At 38.6% G+C, this 17,921-nt stretch overlaps 1 protein-coding gene across 2 annotated transcripts; it reads left to right on the top strand.

The window, feature by feature from the left end:
- The first annotated feature begins 418 nt into the window (after positions 1-418).
- LOC122279726 lies at positions 419-5,039 on the top strand. Of its 2 annotated transcripts, none has more exons than XR_006229658.1 (5): positions 419-746; positions 856-987; positions 1,100-1,373; positions 4,183-4,233; positions 4,742-5,039. XR_006229658.1 is itself a non-coding variant. In XM_043090514.1 (5 exons), the coding sequence occupies exons 1-5, from the start codon at positions 546-548 to the stop codon at positions 4,759-4,761; spliced, it is 606 nt and encodes a 201-aa protein (XP_042946448.1). In that variant the 5' UTR covers positions 422-545; the 3' UTR covers positions 4,762-5,039. The 2 variants fall into 2 exon arrangements, 1 of the variants encoding a protein (XP_042946448.1); XM_043090514.1 differs by having other exon boundaries at positions 422-746; positions 1,100-1,301.
- Positions 5,040-17,921: the final 12,882 nt, after the last annotated feature.

Genomic DNA, 17,921 nt, shown 5'->3' with positions numbered 1-17,921 from the left:
CATTTAAACATTATTCAGGAAACTTTCGAAGACTTATTTTTATATTTAAATGTATGTTACTTTAGGTTTGAACGTTATTTAAAAATGTTTTCTCTACTTTTTTTTTTTATATATATATACATATATATGTTTTTTTTAATTTATTTTTTATTAGCTTTATGATTTTGTCAGTTTTTAAAATGATTGGCCCTCCCTCGTGGTGGCCAATAATGGATTATTTTTTAATATTTTCAATTTTCAGTGATTTCTTAATTACTGTTTTTATAAAATATCCTTTTTTTTTTAAATTTTTCTATATATAATTACTTTTACTACAGATATAATTTATTAAAATAATTATTTTATTTTAAAAAAAATTTGAAAATAACGTGGAGCATGCATGAGTGCGCAAAAGTTAGAATATTTGTTTCTAAATTAACGAGGAGACATTCCCGTGCTTGCTTAGGTCATTGAGACGAGTGCGAGTGCGATTGCGATAGCGATAGCGGCAGCGGCTAGGTTTGTCTTCGTGTTTCTCCAATCGTTGGGTTTTCGCTTGAAGAGCTATGGAGACGGACGACGACATGGGTACGGACGACATTGGTCTTGAGGAATTGTTTGGTTACGACAAGCTGGAAAGAGAATTAGTCCTCAGCCAAAACAATTATTCTCCACCTTCGCCGCGACATAACGCGCTAAATGAGATCCGTGATGAGATGACACGAGAGGAAGCCTACTCCTACAGCGAACAAGTTTTGAAGAGTGACGTGAGTCTGACTATATTTGATCCGATCTTCTATTATCATTTTCTGCGCCTACTCCAGCTTTAATTTTTCGCTTGATACCTTAATCTTTTCGTGTCATTTGTTGGTTTAGGGCTTTGATGTTTCTGACATCCCTGGAGTCAATTGTTTGCACCAAATTCAACCGTGCAATATAGACTACGACTATGATATGTATAAACGGTTTTCGCAGCTCGCAATCGACGAATACAATCGTCGGTTCAAGGTTTTTTTTTTTTTTTTCTGATATTATTATTATTATTATTATGGTCATCATCATCATCGTCTTTCTAAACAAAAAGTTGTGAAAATTCGTGATGGCTTTGGTTGGTGTGTAGGATGCCAATGCAGAGTTGGAGTTTGTTAAGGTCTTGAAGGTAATGGGTCAGGCTGCCAACGGAATCAGGTATTATATAACCTTCATGGCCAGGGATCTTGGCGATGGGGGTGAGATTAAGATGTATCAAGCTGTGGTATTAGATGGGATAGACTCTGAGACAGCGAAATCCTTTAGGCTAAAGCCCCCCGAGGATGAGCGAGGTAAAGCAAATTGATTCCATTGATTCTTGAAAGCCTTGAGCCACTGTTATGGCGTTGTCGTTTTCGTATACGGTATACCCTTCTAATTAGAGAAATGATTAATTTTATTTATTTATTTATTTTTACTTAGTGATTAAGAAAGAGTTTTTTTAGTGATGTTGTGAATTTTTAAAAAAACTAATTAAAAAAAAAAGCCTTTGGGTATTCGGGCTACATCCTTCAGGGGCTGTAGCAGTACCCTTCTAATTAATTCATTGGTAAATAGATGAATCTGTTAATTATCTTATACATATATTTAGCTGACCTTCCATGAGACTATAACAAGTATCCCATCTAATTGGACTAGGCTACTGCATCCTCTTATGCTAGTCATAAATTTTAGGGCCATGTTTGGTTATGATCTCTGAGGAGATTCATATACTATATTAGAGTGGTAGCTCAATGAGCTACTCATTTTTTCATGTTTTCAGAAAATCAAAGACTCATTAGGATGAAATTGATACTCATGCGCAATCTCCATGATATTGAACTGATGGGTAAGAAAGATTCTTATCTGACAAAGTGACAGCAATAAAAAATGAGGTTGTTCACATTGTCAATGAGATTACACTCGTGGATGAAATGAGCTGGATGTGTAGGAAGAGCAGGGCTTCACAATGACGTGGCCATAGCACTTTGGTACTCAATTTTCAAATGTCTTGGGATTCTTTGGGTTATGCCCTTGGGAAGGGGTGGAGCTTATGGCATGCTGAAAGGGGAAATAGTATTCTTTGTTGCCTAGATGTGCAGTGAATGATTCCATTATGCTTAAGTGTCTCTAAGTTTGGACAGTGGCATATGATAACCTTAGCTTTACTGCTTGTAGATTTAATGCCACCTGTGTACAGGGGCCTTACCTTTAATAAAACAGTGCTGCTACATACAGGCACAAAATTGTGCCTGTATGCATACCCTCACTGACGCGACAATGCCTGTTTATTTTATTTTAAAAAACTATGTAATGGGATGTATATTGTTTTGGTAGTTTCAAGTCCCCTCTTAATACCGTTCCAACTCTCAAAGCAACTAGCAAGTAAAGTAGTCCTGGGCTAAAAACTGCAACTCTTGGAGTATAGCCTCCCATATTGACAGCTTGGAATTGAAGTCTAAGGCAGAGAAGTTAAAAGCAGAGAAGAGGCCAGAGCAGACTTAAGCAGCTGTTATTCCTGTTATAACGGTTATTTCTTTTGTGTAGTATAAATATTAAAAGGATCTTCTGTATTTTACATCAAGTAATTCATTTTAATCATTTAAGACACAAGCTCTCAAGTTTCTCTCATTTCCTTTCCAAGATTTCAGTCTTTCATTCTCTGATTATCAAATTCTCAACAGCAACCCATCAGCAAACCGCAACCATTCATGATCTCCTGCCTTTTCTTCACCACCCCATTCTCTCTCTCTTGCCATACCCAAACCTTCCAAACAGGCTACATAAATGTCTTTTTACACTTCACACAAACGGATGCTCTCTTTCTCTCTCTCTCTCTCTCTCAGAATGATCCAGCTGGACCAAAATTAGTAGAGAAATAAAAAATAAAAAAAAAAAAAGAAGAAGAAAAGAACGATAGAATTGGAAGGATGGGAGGAAGGAAAGAAAGATATGTCTTCCATTATCCTCCAACCACAGCTCTTTCCCAGAGACAAACTCTACTTGCCAAAAATGCCCTTCTGCGAATCCCATCTTCGTCACTCGTTCCTCCCCCTCTATCTCCCATCTTATTTTCCTACTCCTATAAGGTGAGCTTTGCAGTTTTGTCTGGTCTGCAAGTTTTGGTCTTGGAATTGTGGTTTTGGAAAAGAAATTCAGAAGGGTTTCAGTGGGTTCTCATCAATCTTCCGTCTTGACATTTATATCTCTAAAAGTCCCAATCCGAATAGGATTCGTCTATTTCTTGACTGAGATTGGGATAGTGAGTTACCTAGGACCAAATCAAACTTGGAGCAAAATTCTCAGACACAAAGAGAGAGGTAGTTAGGGTTAGGGTTCTATAATGGGAAGGGGAGTCGCACAGAAGGCAGGGAGAGAGAGGGCTGGGGAGTTTGAGCAATCTAGAACAGCATGTGAAACACGCCGTTTCAACACGGGTGGAGGAATTCATCAGCAGTTTGGCTTCAACTAAACGCACAGTTTTATTTAATAAAAAAGGGTGCATTTTACTCCACGTAAGATGCCGTCCGCGGGGCCTTCCGTCCATATGCCTGGGTTTAGAATTTTTCTTAATAAAATCTCTATTACCCATTAAACAGAATCGAAGACATGTTATTGCTTCCGAAATAATACTCTATATCCCACCCTACTGCCACTGTACTAATCCATAGCTACGTTCCCGTTCTACTAGATATTTATCCACCAACTCCTCATTTTAGCTTCTTGTCCTGTAATCCTCTTGTTCTCATTCCACAAACTATCGAAATTTTCTAGCCATTATCTCTAGCCTATTTTCTGTCAGTTATTCAGAAACTTTTGGTTATGGAAATGAAATGGAGCCCGTCCTGGAAGTCAATAGAGTAACATTTATTGGTCTTAACCAGAAATTTTGTTGGGCATTAACCTCTGATTGCTATTAAAAAGTGTTGGGCTTTAAAATTTTGGATTAATGTATATTACAAATTGTCCGGTGTGTATAAAATAGGAGATTTGTTACCAGAACTTTAAATTTTTGCCTAGCATTGTTCTGTTGTGTCGACTTCAAGACTTTGTAATTTAAGAGAAGCTATACAGATTTTCAGTGTTGAGTTGGATTTTGATGAGTAGTATTTAGCGTTGGTTTTTATTTCTTTTATTTTTGATAAATTAGTGTTGATTTTTATTTATTCTTTATCTTTGTATTATTTCATGCAGATTCTGGCAGTCATGTGAATCGGTGGTTTTGGGAAAATCACCTTTGCAATGGTTAGTTAGTATTTTTATATTATATCACGGAAGCATGATTTGTTTACTCAAATGCTAGTAATGATTTTCAGTAATTGACTATTGCGTCTTATGCTGTTGGCGCAATGATATGCAATATTGAAAGCCTTTGTTGATAATTTATGATGGGTTAAATTTTAAAGATACACTAGATTACTGTCCTTTTATCCTTTGTCGCTCAGACCAGTGCTGGGTGTCTCTTTTATTCTCAACTCTTTCCTTCCCATCTTCTGGAGATAGGTATCCATTACTTTGTACCCTTCGGATGTGTTGCACCCCCACCAAGAAAGTAACATTTGAAGTGAAATAAATTTATCATAGCTTGACTTCTCGCGATAATTCTCATGTCCCACGGAAGATTACTTGGAGTCCTATTTTGCAACTTCAATAGATTTTTTTTTTTTTGTAATTTTAATTTCTGGCGCATTTTGATGGTAATTCTATATGCATGGTATTATTCAGACCACTGACCTTTATTCGTATCCTTCAGGTGAAACATGTTGTATTTGAAGATCTTTCAGAGGTGAAATGCGTATGGAGTTTAACAATGCTGTTGGAATTTAATGGAAAGATAGTGCTTCTAGTGTTTATTTAGACATTCTAAAGTTGGCCTGACGATGCTTGTTTAATTTTGTTTGCAAAACTCCTAAGTGAGATTATGCAGCGTGCCCTTTGTCAATGTGAATTGGGTAGCTTTTTTATTTTTCTTGTGTAGGAGTACTGGGAACTTCACTTAAAAAAAAAAAAAAAAAAAAACATTATTGGTAACGATGAGTTTTTTGTGCCTACTCTCTCTCTCTCTCTCTCTCTCTCTCTCTCTCTCTCTCTCTCTCTCTCATGCATATGGTTTTTGTTTAGCTGAGATTCGTTTCTGAAGACTAACGTCATGTTATTTTCTTGGATAATGGTTATTACTTGATCCAATTTGTTATAATTTATGCATTAAATTTGCTTGATAGAAAATTGAGAGATATTCTACATGTATAGAAGTAATGTTACAAAATGACTTGACATATGTTAAAATTGTGCAATTTGAAATTTTACAAAATAGATGGTCCACGCAGACATTGTCAGATAGGCTTATGGTAGATCAGCTATTGACCATTTATCACCTTCAGGGATGCATCCAATCTAGAGCTATATTTTTAGCCATTCTAATCTTTTCAATTTCCAGGAAAGTTCTTGTATCATAAGAAGTGGCAATGGTATGAAATTCTAAGTTCAATGAACTCATATACAAAATGGGTTTTGCTACATACAGTCGCCAGATGCAGTCGGCGTGCAGTCAGCTGTACGGAATGAATAAAAAAAAAATTATAAATTTTTTTTTTTTATATTCAAGGGGACCTACATGAATTATAAAAAGTTATAAAAATAATTTTTTTTTTTCGTGTAGGTCTCGTATTAATTTTTTTTTTTTACAGCCGACTGCACGCCGACTGCATCTGCTGACTGTAAAAAGTATTTCTCATACAAAATACTTAAAAAGTTGCATATACATATTAATTTAGATGCTATAATTTAGATATTATATATTGGGTAGCAGGTTCGGAAAATCAAGCTAGACTTGCTTTTTGGAAGGCTAGACTTACGAGCAATTCTACCATATCCGTGTATTCCCCAATCTTTGCCATATGAGTTTTTTATAATCTAGTAATTTTTGTCTTCTTTCTCGTCGTAACCAAATCCAATTATAAGGATTGCATGTTGATACTCTTTCTTTTTTCCTTGGAGAATTAAGTCGAGTTTCTCAGATCCTTCATATATATCCTATCAAATAGTAACATAAAAAATGGTAAGTAATAATCATTATATTATTATCGGTATGTATGCCCAATTAGAAATTGATAATACTTACGCCTTTAAGATTTCGGAATTCATTGGTCATTATTACACCACCTGCTATTGGTTGTTCTTTCACTCTCGTAAGAAGCTCACTTTCATTCTCATGATCTACCTTTTTGATATCAACAATCTTCACAGCAAGAGCTTTCTAGATGAAGAGTCAAGATAAGAATAATTTAAATAGACACACACAAGTATATATATATCTATATATATAGAGTGAGAGAGAGGGAGATGAGAAATTTAAATTTATATAACCTGTTCTTCAGTTTTGTGTTGATAAGGACATTTACGTGCTTTGAATGGGTATTCTTCTTTCTTCCTAATCCCATGACTTTTAATCCATTCCAAAGCTTTTTTGATGGAATATGTGAATTGATTACAAACAACCCTCCACAAACAACAAGCCAACGCCAAGAAGGTGAATTGATTACAATATTTAAAAAACACTAATAAGTTTAGGATAATAATATAAGGAATGACAATGCTGCTCAAGATATATCAATACATTCAAATAATAGGCCGCAAATAACACATTTGTTGAGGGATTTTTATTCTTTTCCCCATCAGTCTCAAATAAGCAACTTTGATAAATATAGACAAGCATAGAGCAACCCTCGCATGCACATCAACAAATAATAATAATAATAATAATAATAATAATAATAATAATAATAATAATAATAATTAGGAGTAACTCAATGACCAATGCTAATATTTCATACATAACATATCAATCTATAGCAAAAACAACATGGGTTTAAAGATGTCAAGGTCCTAAGAACATGATAAATAGATATAGTGATAAATGATATATAATTGAAGAACTTTGTATCACTTACTGCAATCCTTTTGATTTTTAAATGGATTCAAGGTTCCAGCATTGCTAATACGCCAATCCCAAAAAATGGAAAATTGTTTAGGCAATTGATCCTAATTAAGAGTTAATTATAATAAGTCAGAAGATATATATAGAGAAAGGTACGTGCAAAATGTGTAAGTACGCGGAAAATAAACCAAACATTTCTCAATACAATATCGCCCATGCAAAATGGAAGTATTAAGTTAAGCAGAGTTGCATACTTCTGTTTTAGGCTTTGTTTTTCACCATCCAAGATTCGAAATAGAGTTTATAAAAATTCGGCCATTTTATGCAGCTTGAACGTAAGTCGGAGTTTATAAAATTTTTACAAACATTTGTGAGAATTTCAGTGAGTGGAATCGCACCAAACGCTAGCTGATTACGCGACTTCGCCAACAGCAAACAACAGTGTGATTCTCTCATATACATACAACGGGTTCCTTTATTTTAAGCTTATAATATAAGTAAACTTTTTTTTCTTTTTTTTTTTTTTTTAGAAAGAAAGATTGCAACGGACAGACCAAAACCCGTCATCTGTTGCTTTTCCCCGTCCCATGTCACAGTCATCTCCGTCATTCTTAGCCAGTGTCAATATCTCCGATTCACTAAGGTTCATCTCTTTTGCAGGCTGGCTTCTTATAGCACAAGAAATGGTCTAAGACCCCCTGGTTTGATTATACTGGTATCCTTACTTGACACAGCTGGAGTTGCAGTTTTCGATCGGCCTTGTAAATGTTTGTTTCATATTTACTGGAAAAAGAAACGCAACCCATGCAAATGGTTGTAGTTACACAGGGAAACCAACAAACATGGTTATGAAAGTGGAGGTATTTTGAAAGGAAAAGCAGCCGTAACTGAGTTTTGATTATGATACGTACTCATATGGATATTGTCGATTACAAACGAAAAAAAGAAAGTGGAATATTGAAACTAACTTAGTTGCAGGCTGGATATAATAAGAACATCAGAAACTTAGTTCTTATATGATTGAGTTCATGATTGACATTAACAACAAAACTACAGCAATACTCATGATATCTTGGAAATACAACGTCTAAACATACACAAACATGATGACAAACTTGCTAACATATATATAGATATATTATATATAATGCGTTTTAAACATGATGAAGATGAATACGAAGTAGAAACAGAAGAGATAAAGTCGTACTGACCATAAGAGAGGAGAGGAAGGATCAAGCAAGCGAAGTGGAAGAACAGAGAAATGGCTAGCTCTAATTTTCTCTACTGCACGCGTATATACGTTTTCTTCCAAGACATTTTGCATTAACGCAGAATCGGGTTGCTGGCCTCCTTTCCGTACGTAGGATGGACCACCACCATACGGACTACTGACACATACAGAGATGGTGGAGCAGATATGCAGACATACGGACTACCACCACCATCGATCTCGTGGTGATGTTACCATCTTGCCAACATTGGTGATTAATAATATTCAGTATCAAGGTTTGTTGCATGTAACAGTTCGCCCTGACACTCTTGATCTCTTCCAAGACATTATGCATGAACCGTTTTTCAATTCTGAGCCTTATAGATTGATGCAAATCATGGGTGGATTTATGAATCAAACTATGATGGCTACAGCCAAAAATATGCAGGTTTCCTAAAGTTGGTTTATAAGAGCAATTACTTACATCTTCTTCTTTTTCTCATTGGTATTAACCAGATATTGAGACTAATGAATGCGCTGGAAATAATGGGTGGTTGTTGGCATGGCAGGACATAAACTCTAATGTAACTGCTTGCAAGGTATAAAGACAACATTTGAGTTTTCGCTCATTCTAGCTAATTGATGCTTCTCATGAAAATTTCTCTACATGCGTTAACTGCATTTAGCTCCTTCCCTATAACTAGCTACTTGCTAGTTACAGCAGTCTTGAATTTGGACAGGACACATTTAGAGGAAGAGTGTGCGAGTGCCCCATGGTTAAAGGTGTTCAATATAGAGGAGATGGTTACAGATCTTGTGAAGGTGCTTCTTTCCTCCTCTGTTGATCAATTTGCTAAGTAAGTCACCTTGTAAATTAAGTTTTAGGAATATCCGCATGAGTGTCTAATTCCCTTTCACGGGGAGGGGGTTTTGCTATTGTTTGATGGTATCAAAAAATGTAAACGTTTGGATTATCACAGCATTTTTGTTAATGAAATTAGAGTGCAAGTTGGAGACACAATTTATAAAAATGTATACGCCAGCAGCATAGTGCTATTGTTAATGCTGTTGCCTTGAGTTACAATTAAGTTTTTTTCTAATTAGGATGGAGTTGTCTCATGACATGGCCGCTAACTTTTACTTCTTCACAGACAGCTTTTGGACCTGCAAGGTGCTCGATCGATAAATAATGGAGGATACTGGTCAGAAAGTAAAAATGTAAAAACTTTCTCTATTTAGTGCAGAGATAAAGACCAAACAAAATCTGAAGCAGCCAAGAGAGTGTTCTATTTAGTGCAGAGCCTTTGTTGAGATAGGTAGCTTCCATGTCCATGCAAAAACCAATACACAAATCTCAAATCTCTAGATATTCCTTTGAGTAAAGATTCTTCACATTTCAGCAATTAACATTGCAACAGGCATTTCTTCCAATCCATAGGCGATGAATGTGAGCCATCAATTAAGATAGCATTAAGATCAGAATCGACTTCCTCAACAAAATCACTCTAGAGAGAGAACTTCCACCAATCTCCCATTCCACAATTAATATGATGAAAAGCTTAAGTCAGAAGTATATATATGTAAAATTATTTTTGCTCGAGGGAAAATACTGTCAAGAATGAGAGTGAGCATGTAGGCTTTAGATGTGGATCTTAAGAAGGAAGAAGATGATCATCCAGAGATATCCCACATAGATTTACTGTTTTGATAGACTCCACATTATGCTCCCCTTAAGGAGTATGAAGATGATCATCTAGCATATCTGTCAGAAATTTTGTATAATTTCTTTTCATAAGGACAATGATACCGACACAATTATAATTTAAGTTCAATTTTAGTACAATCGTTTGTAAAAGAGAAAAAGTTTTCCAAGAGTGCTTTTGCCGATATAATTAAGTTACATATAAATTGCTTATTACTTCATATTTCGGGATGCAAGCCTAAGGAGGCCTTGAAAGTGTTCAACTGGATGGTGAGGCCAGGCTTTCCGTGTGTGCTTGATGAGAAGGTTTGTGGCATTCTAGTTAATGTGTTTTGTAGGGATGGGATGATTCTTGAGGCCCTGAAGGTTTTGGGGGCAATGCTGGGTGTGAATTTGGTTTCAGAAAGAGGGTTTGAGAATTGAGTTTATCGGGGTTTATTGAGAGAGGTATGAATTAAGGAAGCATTGAAGTTGAATGAGGCTTTGGGTTTTCAGCCGAGTATCATCCCACCAAATATAGGGAAAGCAAACTGGCCCCCATGGTGACTGTGCTAGTCGTCAACTTCACCACTAGGAGGATCCTCGTTAACAATGGTAGCTTAGCCAATATCCTAATTTGGGAAGCCGTCACCTGGATGAGGATAGATATTGCTTGACTTTTACCAGCTCCCATGTCGCTAAAGGATTTCTCTGGGGACATGGTCCAACCAATTGGCACCATCACACTATTTGTCTTAGTAGGGAGAACCACCTGTATGACTTCTGTCATGGTTGACTTCTTAGTGGTCAAAGTTGCCTCATTGTATAACACTATACTTGGCAGTCCTACCCTCTACAGCTTGAGGGCGGTGATATCGACCTAAAACTTGAAGATGAATTTCCTGATCCCCTAGGGTGTGATATCCGCTCCTTCTTTACGTATGTGCCTCGATCTACGTGTCAGACTTTGATCAACATGCCGAGCCTCGTTCCACGTGTCGAGTTTCAGTTTACGTGCCGAGTTTCGATCTACGTGCTGAGCCTTATCCTTAGTATTGTACCTTGATGGCGTGTTCCGAAAGTTATCCACCAGGTTTCAAAGTAAGATAGATATTTTAAAACTTACAGATATGTTAAATATCATGGAAATATCTATAGGAGATATTTCCAGTATTATTAAATAAGTTTGTTTTTAAAGTAACACAATTATAATATTTTAATGAGTTCTGAAAATATTATAATTGTGGATAAGTACTTAGATTAAATATTTTAGTTGTTTTAAAATATTAAGAGGTTTAACTTTACGTTGAAAACTCTTATTTAAATTAAGTGGTTTTATCCTCTTTGAGTAATTAAAGATACTTTATCATTCTAAATAATGATGAAGAAATATTATTTTATAAACCTTAGTTTATAAAATAATATTCTATCTTAATTCCTCTTAGTGTTTTATTCTCTTTGATTAATTAACGATACTTTATCATTTTAAATAATGATGAAGAAATATTATTTTATAAACTTTAGTTTATAAAAGAATATCTTATCTTAATTCCTCTTAGTGTTTTATTAAAGTGTTTTATATTAAATAAAACACTTACGCGTTTTCAAATCAGTGTTTAAACTCATCGTTGGATCGTTTGAGGATCCCGAAGCGTATGATTGAAGTTAAATACCCAGGACCCTCTCTTTTCCTCCTCACTTTTTCCTTTCTCCTTTTCTCTCTTCTCTTTCCTCTCCCTCTCCCTCATGGCTGACGTACACGTGATGTTTGCCCCTCCATCATTAGGTTCAAGTCACTCAGCCAGTGCCACCTCCAGCCACGGTGCCCCACCTCCCACACCGGCATAATCCTCCCTCACCGGCGACCACAACCTCACCGGTGGTGAGTTAAACCGGCCACCTCTTCTCTCTCTTTCTCCCTCCAACCGAATGAGCCTTAGAGGTTGTTTCTCCTCTTTGGACCACCATACACGGCCAACATGGCCGCCAAGCACCACCAACGGATTTGCCACATCATGGGCTTCCTCCCCATGTCCTTCTTCCTCCCTAACTCTCACTCTTTCTTCGATGGGTCTCCATGGCCTTAGTTTCAGTTGCACCACTGTACACGCCCACCCATGGTGTTTCACCACCACCCCCTTGTTCCTCTCATCACCATGAACTTCTCCAACAAATTTCATGGCCAACGGAGGTATGTGTAGCTCTCACTCTCCCTCACTCTCCAAGGCCAAAATACACTTCAAAGGGCCGATCCGCCGCTGTGAGCAACCGTATGGCCACCACCTCGCCACCACAGTTCCACCATATCTTCATCTACATTTCCCTAGCTTGCCATGAAGTTCTATGGCCTTCCTCCACCTCAAGCAAACTCCCACCATTTGGATTCACTGTTCACAGCATGGCCGTGCTCCACCACCTTTGACCACCACGAGGCCACCTTGAGCCTTCCAAGGCCACGCCTAGCTATTTCAAGCCCAAACTACCACTTTATGTGGTGGACAGCCACCATACGCGGTGTTACCGCCACGTACTCTCCTCCGGTGCTTGATCGTGACAAGCAGCAAGCAATGCACGGGTTATCCCGTCGATGGTATAACCCTCTATATCTAGTATTTACGTTTAAAATGGTTGATTGGTTGGCCTGTAGACTGTGTAGTTAGTATTTGTGGAGTTCGCTGCATAGTTGTGAAGTGAAGTGTAGTTGTGAAGTGTTGGACTTGATTGTGTAGTATTGCGAACTATGCTGTGAAGTATGGGCGTGAGATGAATGCCGTAGTTGTGATACGGCGTGTGGTGTGAAGAGAGTACGCGTGAAGCGTATTCTGTGTAATGCAGCGGCATGCCGTGTGACGTGCGTTGTAGTGATGTGTGGCATAGAAGGAAGGGAGTGCACGTGGAGTGTACTCCGTGTTGTATGGCGATGCACCGTATGATGTGCATCGTGATGATAAGTGTTGTAGTAAAAGGAGTACGCGTGGCGCGTACTCCGTGTCGCGTATGGATGCACCGTGAGGTGTGTATCATAGCAATGTGTGTTGTAGTGTGGATGGAAGAGAGTTCACGTGAGTGTACTCTGTACTAGGTCGTGATACACCCGATGGCGTGTCACGAAGGATGGTGTAGCAGAGAAGTGTGGAGTGTATGGTGTAACGTCGGGAAACTGTGTAACAGTGTCCCGAAGTAGTGGTGATATGGCTTATAGTCAGGGGTGACGTGTATCACCTTGTGGTTGATTATAGCTAAAGAGTATATGGAAGTGGTGGAAAAGTATCAGAGAATGCAGCGGAAGCATGATGGGCATCGTTCTGTTAATTGGGAATGTGCCCTAAGCTGCATAATGTGATAGAGACGCATTTGTGGATGCAGTCCTCTTGTTAAGTGGCGGGAACTGTGTAACAGTGTCCCGAAACATTGGTGATATGGCTTGTAGTCCAGGGTGACGAGATTCACCTTGTGGTTGACTATGGCTAAGAGTATATGGAAGTGGAAAAAAGGTGTCAGAGAGTACAGCAGAAGCACGATGGGCCCCGTATTGTAACTCGAGAATCTGTCTTGAGCTGCATGATGTGACAGAGGTGCATTTGTGTATCCAGTCCTCTTGTCAAGTGGCGGGAACTGTGTAACAGTGTCCCAAAGCAGTAGTGATGTGGCCTGTAGTTCAAGGTAACGGGTATTGCCTTGAGATTGACTTGTGGTTGAGAGTATAAGGAAGTGATGAAGAAGTGCAGCGGAAGCATGATGGGTATCGTGACGTGACCCGAGCTTAGTCTTGAGTTGCGTGACGTGATAGAGGTGCATTTTTGGATGCAGTCCTCTCCTATCAAGTGTTGGGATGAACTTGTACAGGGTCAAGAAGTAGGAAGAATCCTATCAACCAGGTCTGAGCAAGTTGGTATTGGAGTATGGAGCATGTTTATACAAGCGGGCGTTAATTGGAGCTATAAATTGCTCTTAGGTGATAAAAGGGGGGTAAGATACAAGTGTCTCTGACGAGACACATGTACCGGACAGGTTTACCATATGTAATGGGTAATCTGTCCTGATCATGGTTACATGGTGTTTTAGCCCTAGAGTTGGCTGAATTCATGTAGCTTGAATGGATGGGAATAAGGATGTAGTATGGGCTAGAATACGTGAAGATAGTAACGGGTAAGTAGTCTAAGGTTGGGACGCATGACTCTGCCAGTGGGAATCATGCGTCAGATTGTGGAATTAGAAGAACGAGATGGAAGTCTTAGTGTCTTAACCTTAAGGTGAATCACGAGGGTTCACTTTAAGGAATAAGACCCGGAAGGTTTTAGCATGGTAAATGACACATGAGAGCCCAGGGATGGACGAAGAGTGTTCCAAGTGAGGCATAGTTCTATTTTTAGAATAGTTACTTATGCATTAGATAGATGATGACATAAGGTTATGTGTATGCATGTAGGTTGCCATCTGACACGCACATGAATGGACTGCATGGAATGAGTATGGCATGAAGTCCAGGTAAGTATTACGTTCATACTCTTCTAGAGTTTTATGTATAGAAAAGAAGAAAAAGACGAAAGCTTTTCTCTAAAAAAAAAAAAGAAAACGAAAAGAAACGTAAGTTTTCAAGTATAAGTACGTAGCAGCCTTCCTTGGCAGCCCCTTTTTATGCAACCAAAGTATGTATGTGTATGCATATGAATGGATGTTATAAGTAGTACGTATTGTATGTATGTTCATGAAAAGGAAACAAAATGAAGCTTTAAAAGACATAAGAACTGTTAAGGAATGCATGGACTGAAACTGTAATGAAAAGATAGAAAAGAAAACAAAGAAAACAAGATTTTTCCTAAAAATGATTCTTTCTAAATTGACTTTTACAAAATAAAAGGAAGAAAACCATTTTCTCTGAAAGGAACTTCTTTTAAGTAAAACCATTTTCTTAATTAAAACTCTTATGAATCGTAAGAAATGAAGAAATGTAAGAACTGTAAGAAACGTAAGGACTGAAATGAAAGAATGAACTGCAAAGGAAAGGAAAGAACTGTAAAGGAAAGAATGGACTGGACTGAATGGATGATGTATGAAAATATGTAACGGCTACATGGACTGAAAAGGAATGGTACCAAATGAATGGACTGTAAAGGGGCAGATTGCAATGCCAGGTAAGTAGTACTGGTAGTGCACCCAGTGCTGCACCCTGACAGAATGGATTCCCAAACCCGTGGCCACGGGCGGAATCAGGTCCAAAAGACCGCTAACCCCAGCACACAAGGCGTAACAGTGTGCAATGGCCAATGAAAGTGAGAAGAAAGAACGGATGCAATGTTAAGAAAGGAATGCATGTATGTATGGATGAATGGAATGCATGAATGTACGTAAGTAAGGAAAGATGAACGAATGAATGCATGTATGCATGAATGTATGTAAAAAGAATGAATGCATGAAAACATTCTTTAAGAAATGAAGGTAGCAATGCGTGGGGAACTGTTTTAAAGAAGAAAGCACGTTTATAAAGAAAAACCCCACCTCGCAACATTTTTAAAACGAAAGGAAAGACGTATGCATGCTAAGTACGATATGTATGTATGGAATGATGAATGCATGACTGAAAATCTATGTTATTATATTTTGACTGTATGAAGTAATGCTTACGAGTCATCGGCTCATTTTAGTTTTATGTGTGCCCTCCCAGGCACAAGATGAGCATGACAGGTCAGGACGGGCACAGCCCAAGGGGGAAGAGCATGAAGGCCTAGGCAAGATGTTTTTATATAAAAACTTAAATTATGAAATTTAATGTTTTCCGCTGTAATCTTTTAATTAAGGAAAAGAATTTTATTTATAGCATAGAGTCTTTTGTATCCTGGCATGAATGGAAAAGAATTGTAAAAGGAATAGTAATTTCCATCGATTTTTATCAAAATCGATATGAAAAGGACCCACCATAAGGACGGGCGTTACATAGGGAGTAGGAGAAATTCAAGTCCTAGGATGGGAGTGTTACGTATAGGAATTAAAGCCAAGGAATGGTGGGGTGCATGTAATCCACCACCCAGACGATGGTCACATCCTCCCGCCCCCGCCCAAACACACCAAAACTGATGGAGAGATCCGAGATGATCAAGCACTCAAGAAGTTGGAGCCGAATGAACCACTGGAGTTAATCCTCTTGAACTGAGGCCACTCAGAAAGCTACAGCTAGGATTAGCAGTGGGATGACACTCGAAATGAGGCATGCCATGCAACAACTCCTCATAGAACATCAGGATGTCCTTGCTTAGAATCTTGAGGATGCCCAGAATCCACCCAAAGATTAAACAACACCACCTGAGTATGGACCCAAGAGCCAAGGAAGCTAGGTAGAAACTCCAGAACTTCAACACCGAGAAGAATACTGTCATTGCCACATATCGATTACTTGCGGTAGACTTCATATGCGAGGCACATTATCCAGACTAGCTGTCCAACGTGGTGTTGGTAAAGAAGTAAAGCAACAAGTGGAGAAATGCATTGACTTCACCGATTTGAAAAATGCTTGCTCGAATGATAGCTTCCCGCTTCTCCGCATCGATTTGATCATCAAATCTATGGCGGGTCATTCATGCTTAACTTTAGGGATGCCTACTTCGGGTACAACCAAATCAGCATGAACCCTGACGATGAAGAGAAGACTTTGGTCATCACCAATCGGGGATTGTGCTTGTACTTTGTTATGCCGTTTGGATTAAAGAAGGTAGGGTCACCTACTAGCGGTTGGTCAACAACATGTTCAAGAATCAGATATGGAGGAACATGGAGGTTTACGTGTATGACTTTCTAGTCAAAAGCGAAGCTCCCGAACAACACCTTGCTGACCTCTGGGAAGCTTTTGCAGTATTACAACAGTACCGGATGAAATTGAACCCTGTGAACTGTGCCTTCGGTGTAGGATCTAAGAAGTTCTTGGGTTTCGTGGTTTCAGAATGGGGAATAGAAGCAAACCCAAAGAAAGTGGAAGCCATACTCCAAATGGCCCCTCCTCAAAGCATCAATGAAGTATAGAAACTTGTCGGACGGATAGTGTTCCTTAACATGTTTGTGTAAAGGTCCACCGACAAGTGCCTACAGTTTTTTAAGGTAATGTGGAAAACACGAGCGTGGGATGACAAGTGCAACCCATCATTCGAGGCTCTCAAGAAATATCTCACTAGCCCTTCATTGCTCAGCCAACCCAGATGTGGAGAGACTTTGGTCTTATACATATCGGTCTCCCTGTAGGTAGTTTCTTGGGCCCTAGTATGTGATGAAAGGGGAATCCAAAAGCCTGTGTACTACACTAGTCGAGCTTACCAAGGAGTAGAGGCTAGATACCCATGCTTAAAACAGTTTGCCTTTGCCTTAGTAGTGACCACCTGATGACTCCACCCGTATTTCAAAGCTCACCCTTTAAGGGTTCTCACTGAGACCCTCTTGAAGAAGATCCTACAAAGACCGGACGCCTCAGGCCGCCTTACAAACTGGGTCGTAGAACTAAGTGAGTTCGACATCAAGTACACACCCCAAAATTCTGTTAAAGCATAAGCATTGGCAGGTTTTTTGCAGAATTCACCAGCTTCGCTGAAAATGTAGAACATGCACCTCTAGTGAAGCCCTGATAGGTCTATATTGACGATTAGTCATGCCGAACTAGAGGGGGAGTGGGGGTGGATATTGTTACAAATGTGGGTGAGGAGCATGATTATGCTATTAAGTAAACATTTAAAACCACAAACAATGAGACGGTGTATGGGGCACTGTTCTTTGGCCTAGTGATCACTAGGTCTTTGGGCACCAAATAGGTAGAGGTGAAAGTTGATTCTTAGGTAGTTGTCAATCAAGTATGAGAAAAGCTTTCTACAAAGAGTGAAAAATTGCAAAAGTATCTAACACTGATAGAACAATGAACACGCCCACTTTAAATACTTTCAGATCCAAGAAGTGCTAAGAGCCGATAATCAAAAGGCAGATAAGTTGGCGTAAACGACATTCAGGAAAGAAAATACTCCTTTACTAGAACAAATGATGATCAAGACTATTGAGATACCCACTATAGGAATTGAAATTGCAAAAGTAAAGCCGGGAGCCTCGGAATGGGCGTTAGATATTATCAAGTA

Source organism: Carya illinoinensis, chromosome 10, assembly GCF_018687715.1.
Source record: "Carya illinoinensis cultivar Pawnee chromosome 10, C.illinoinensisPawnee_v1, whole genome shotgun sequence".
Lineage (NCBI taxonomy): Eukaryota > Viridiplantae > Streptophyta > Magnoliopsida > Fagales > Juglandaceae > Carya > Carya illinoinensis.
This window is presented reverse-complemented; position numbering and strand designations above follow the sequence as displayed.

Coding starts and splice junctions, on each gene's coding strand:
- LOC122279726 (XM_043090514.1), top strand. CDS start 546: ATGGAGACGGACGACGACATGGGTACGGACGACATTGGTCTTGAGGAA. Junction 747..855: donor AACAAGTTTTGAAGAGTGAC/GTGAGTCTGACT, acceptor TTGTTGGTTTAG/GGCTTTGATGTTTCTGACAT. Junction 1,302..4,182: donor GCCCCCCGAGGATGAGCGAG/GTAAAGCAAATT, acceptor TATTTCATGCAG/ATTCTGGCAGTCATGTGAAT.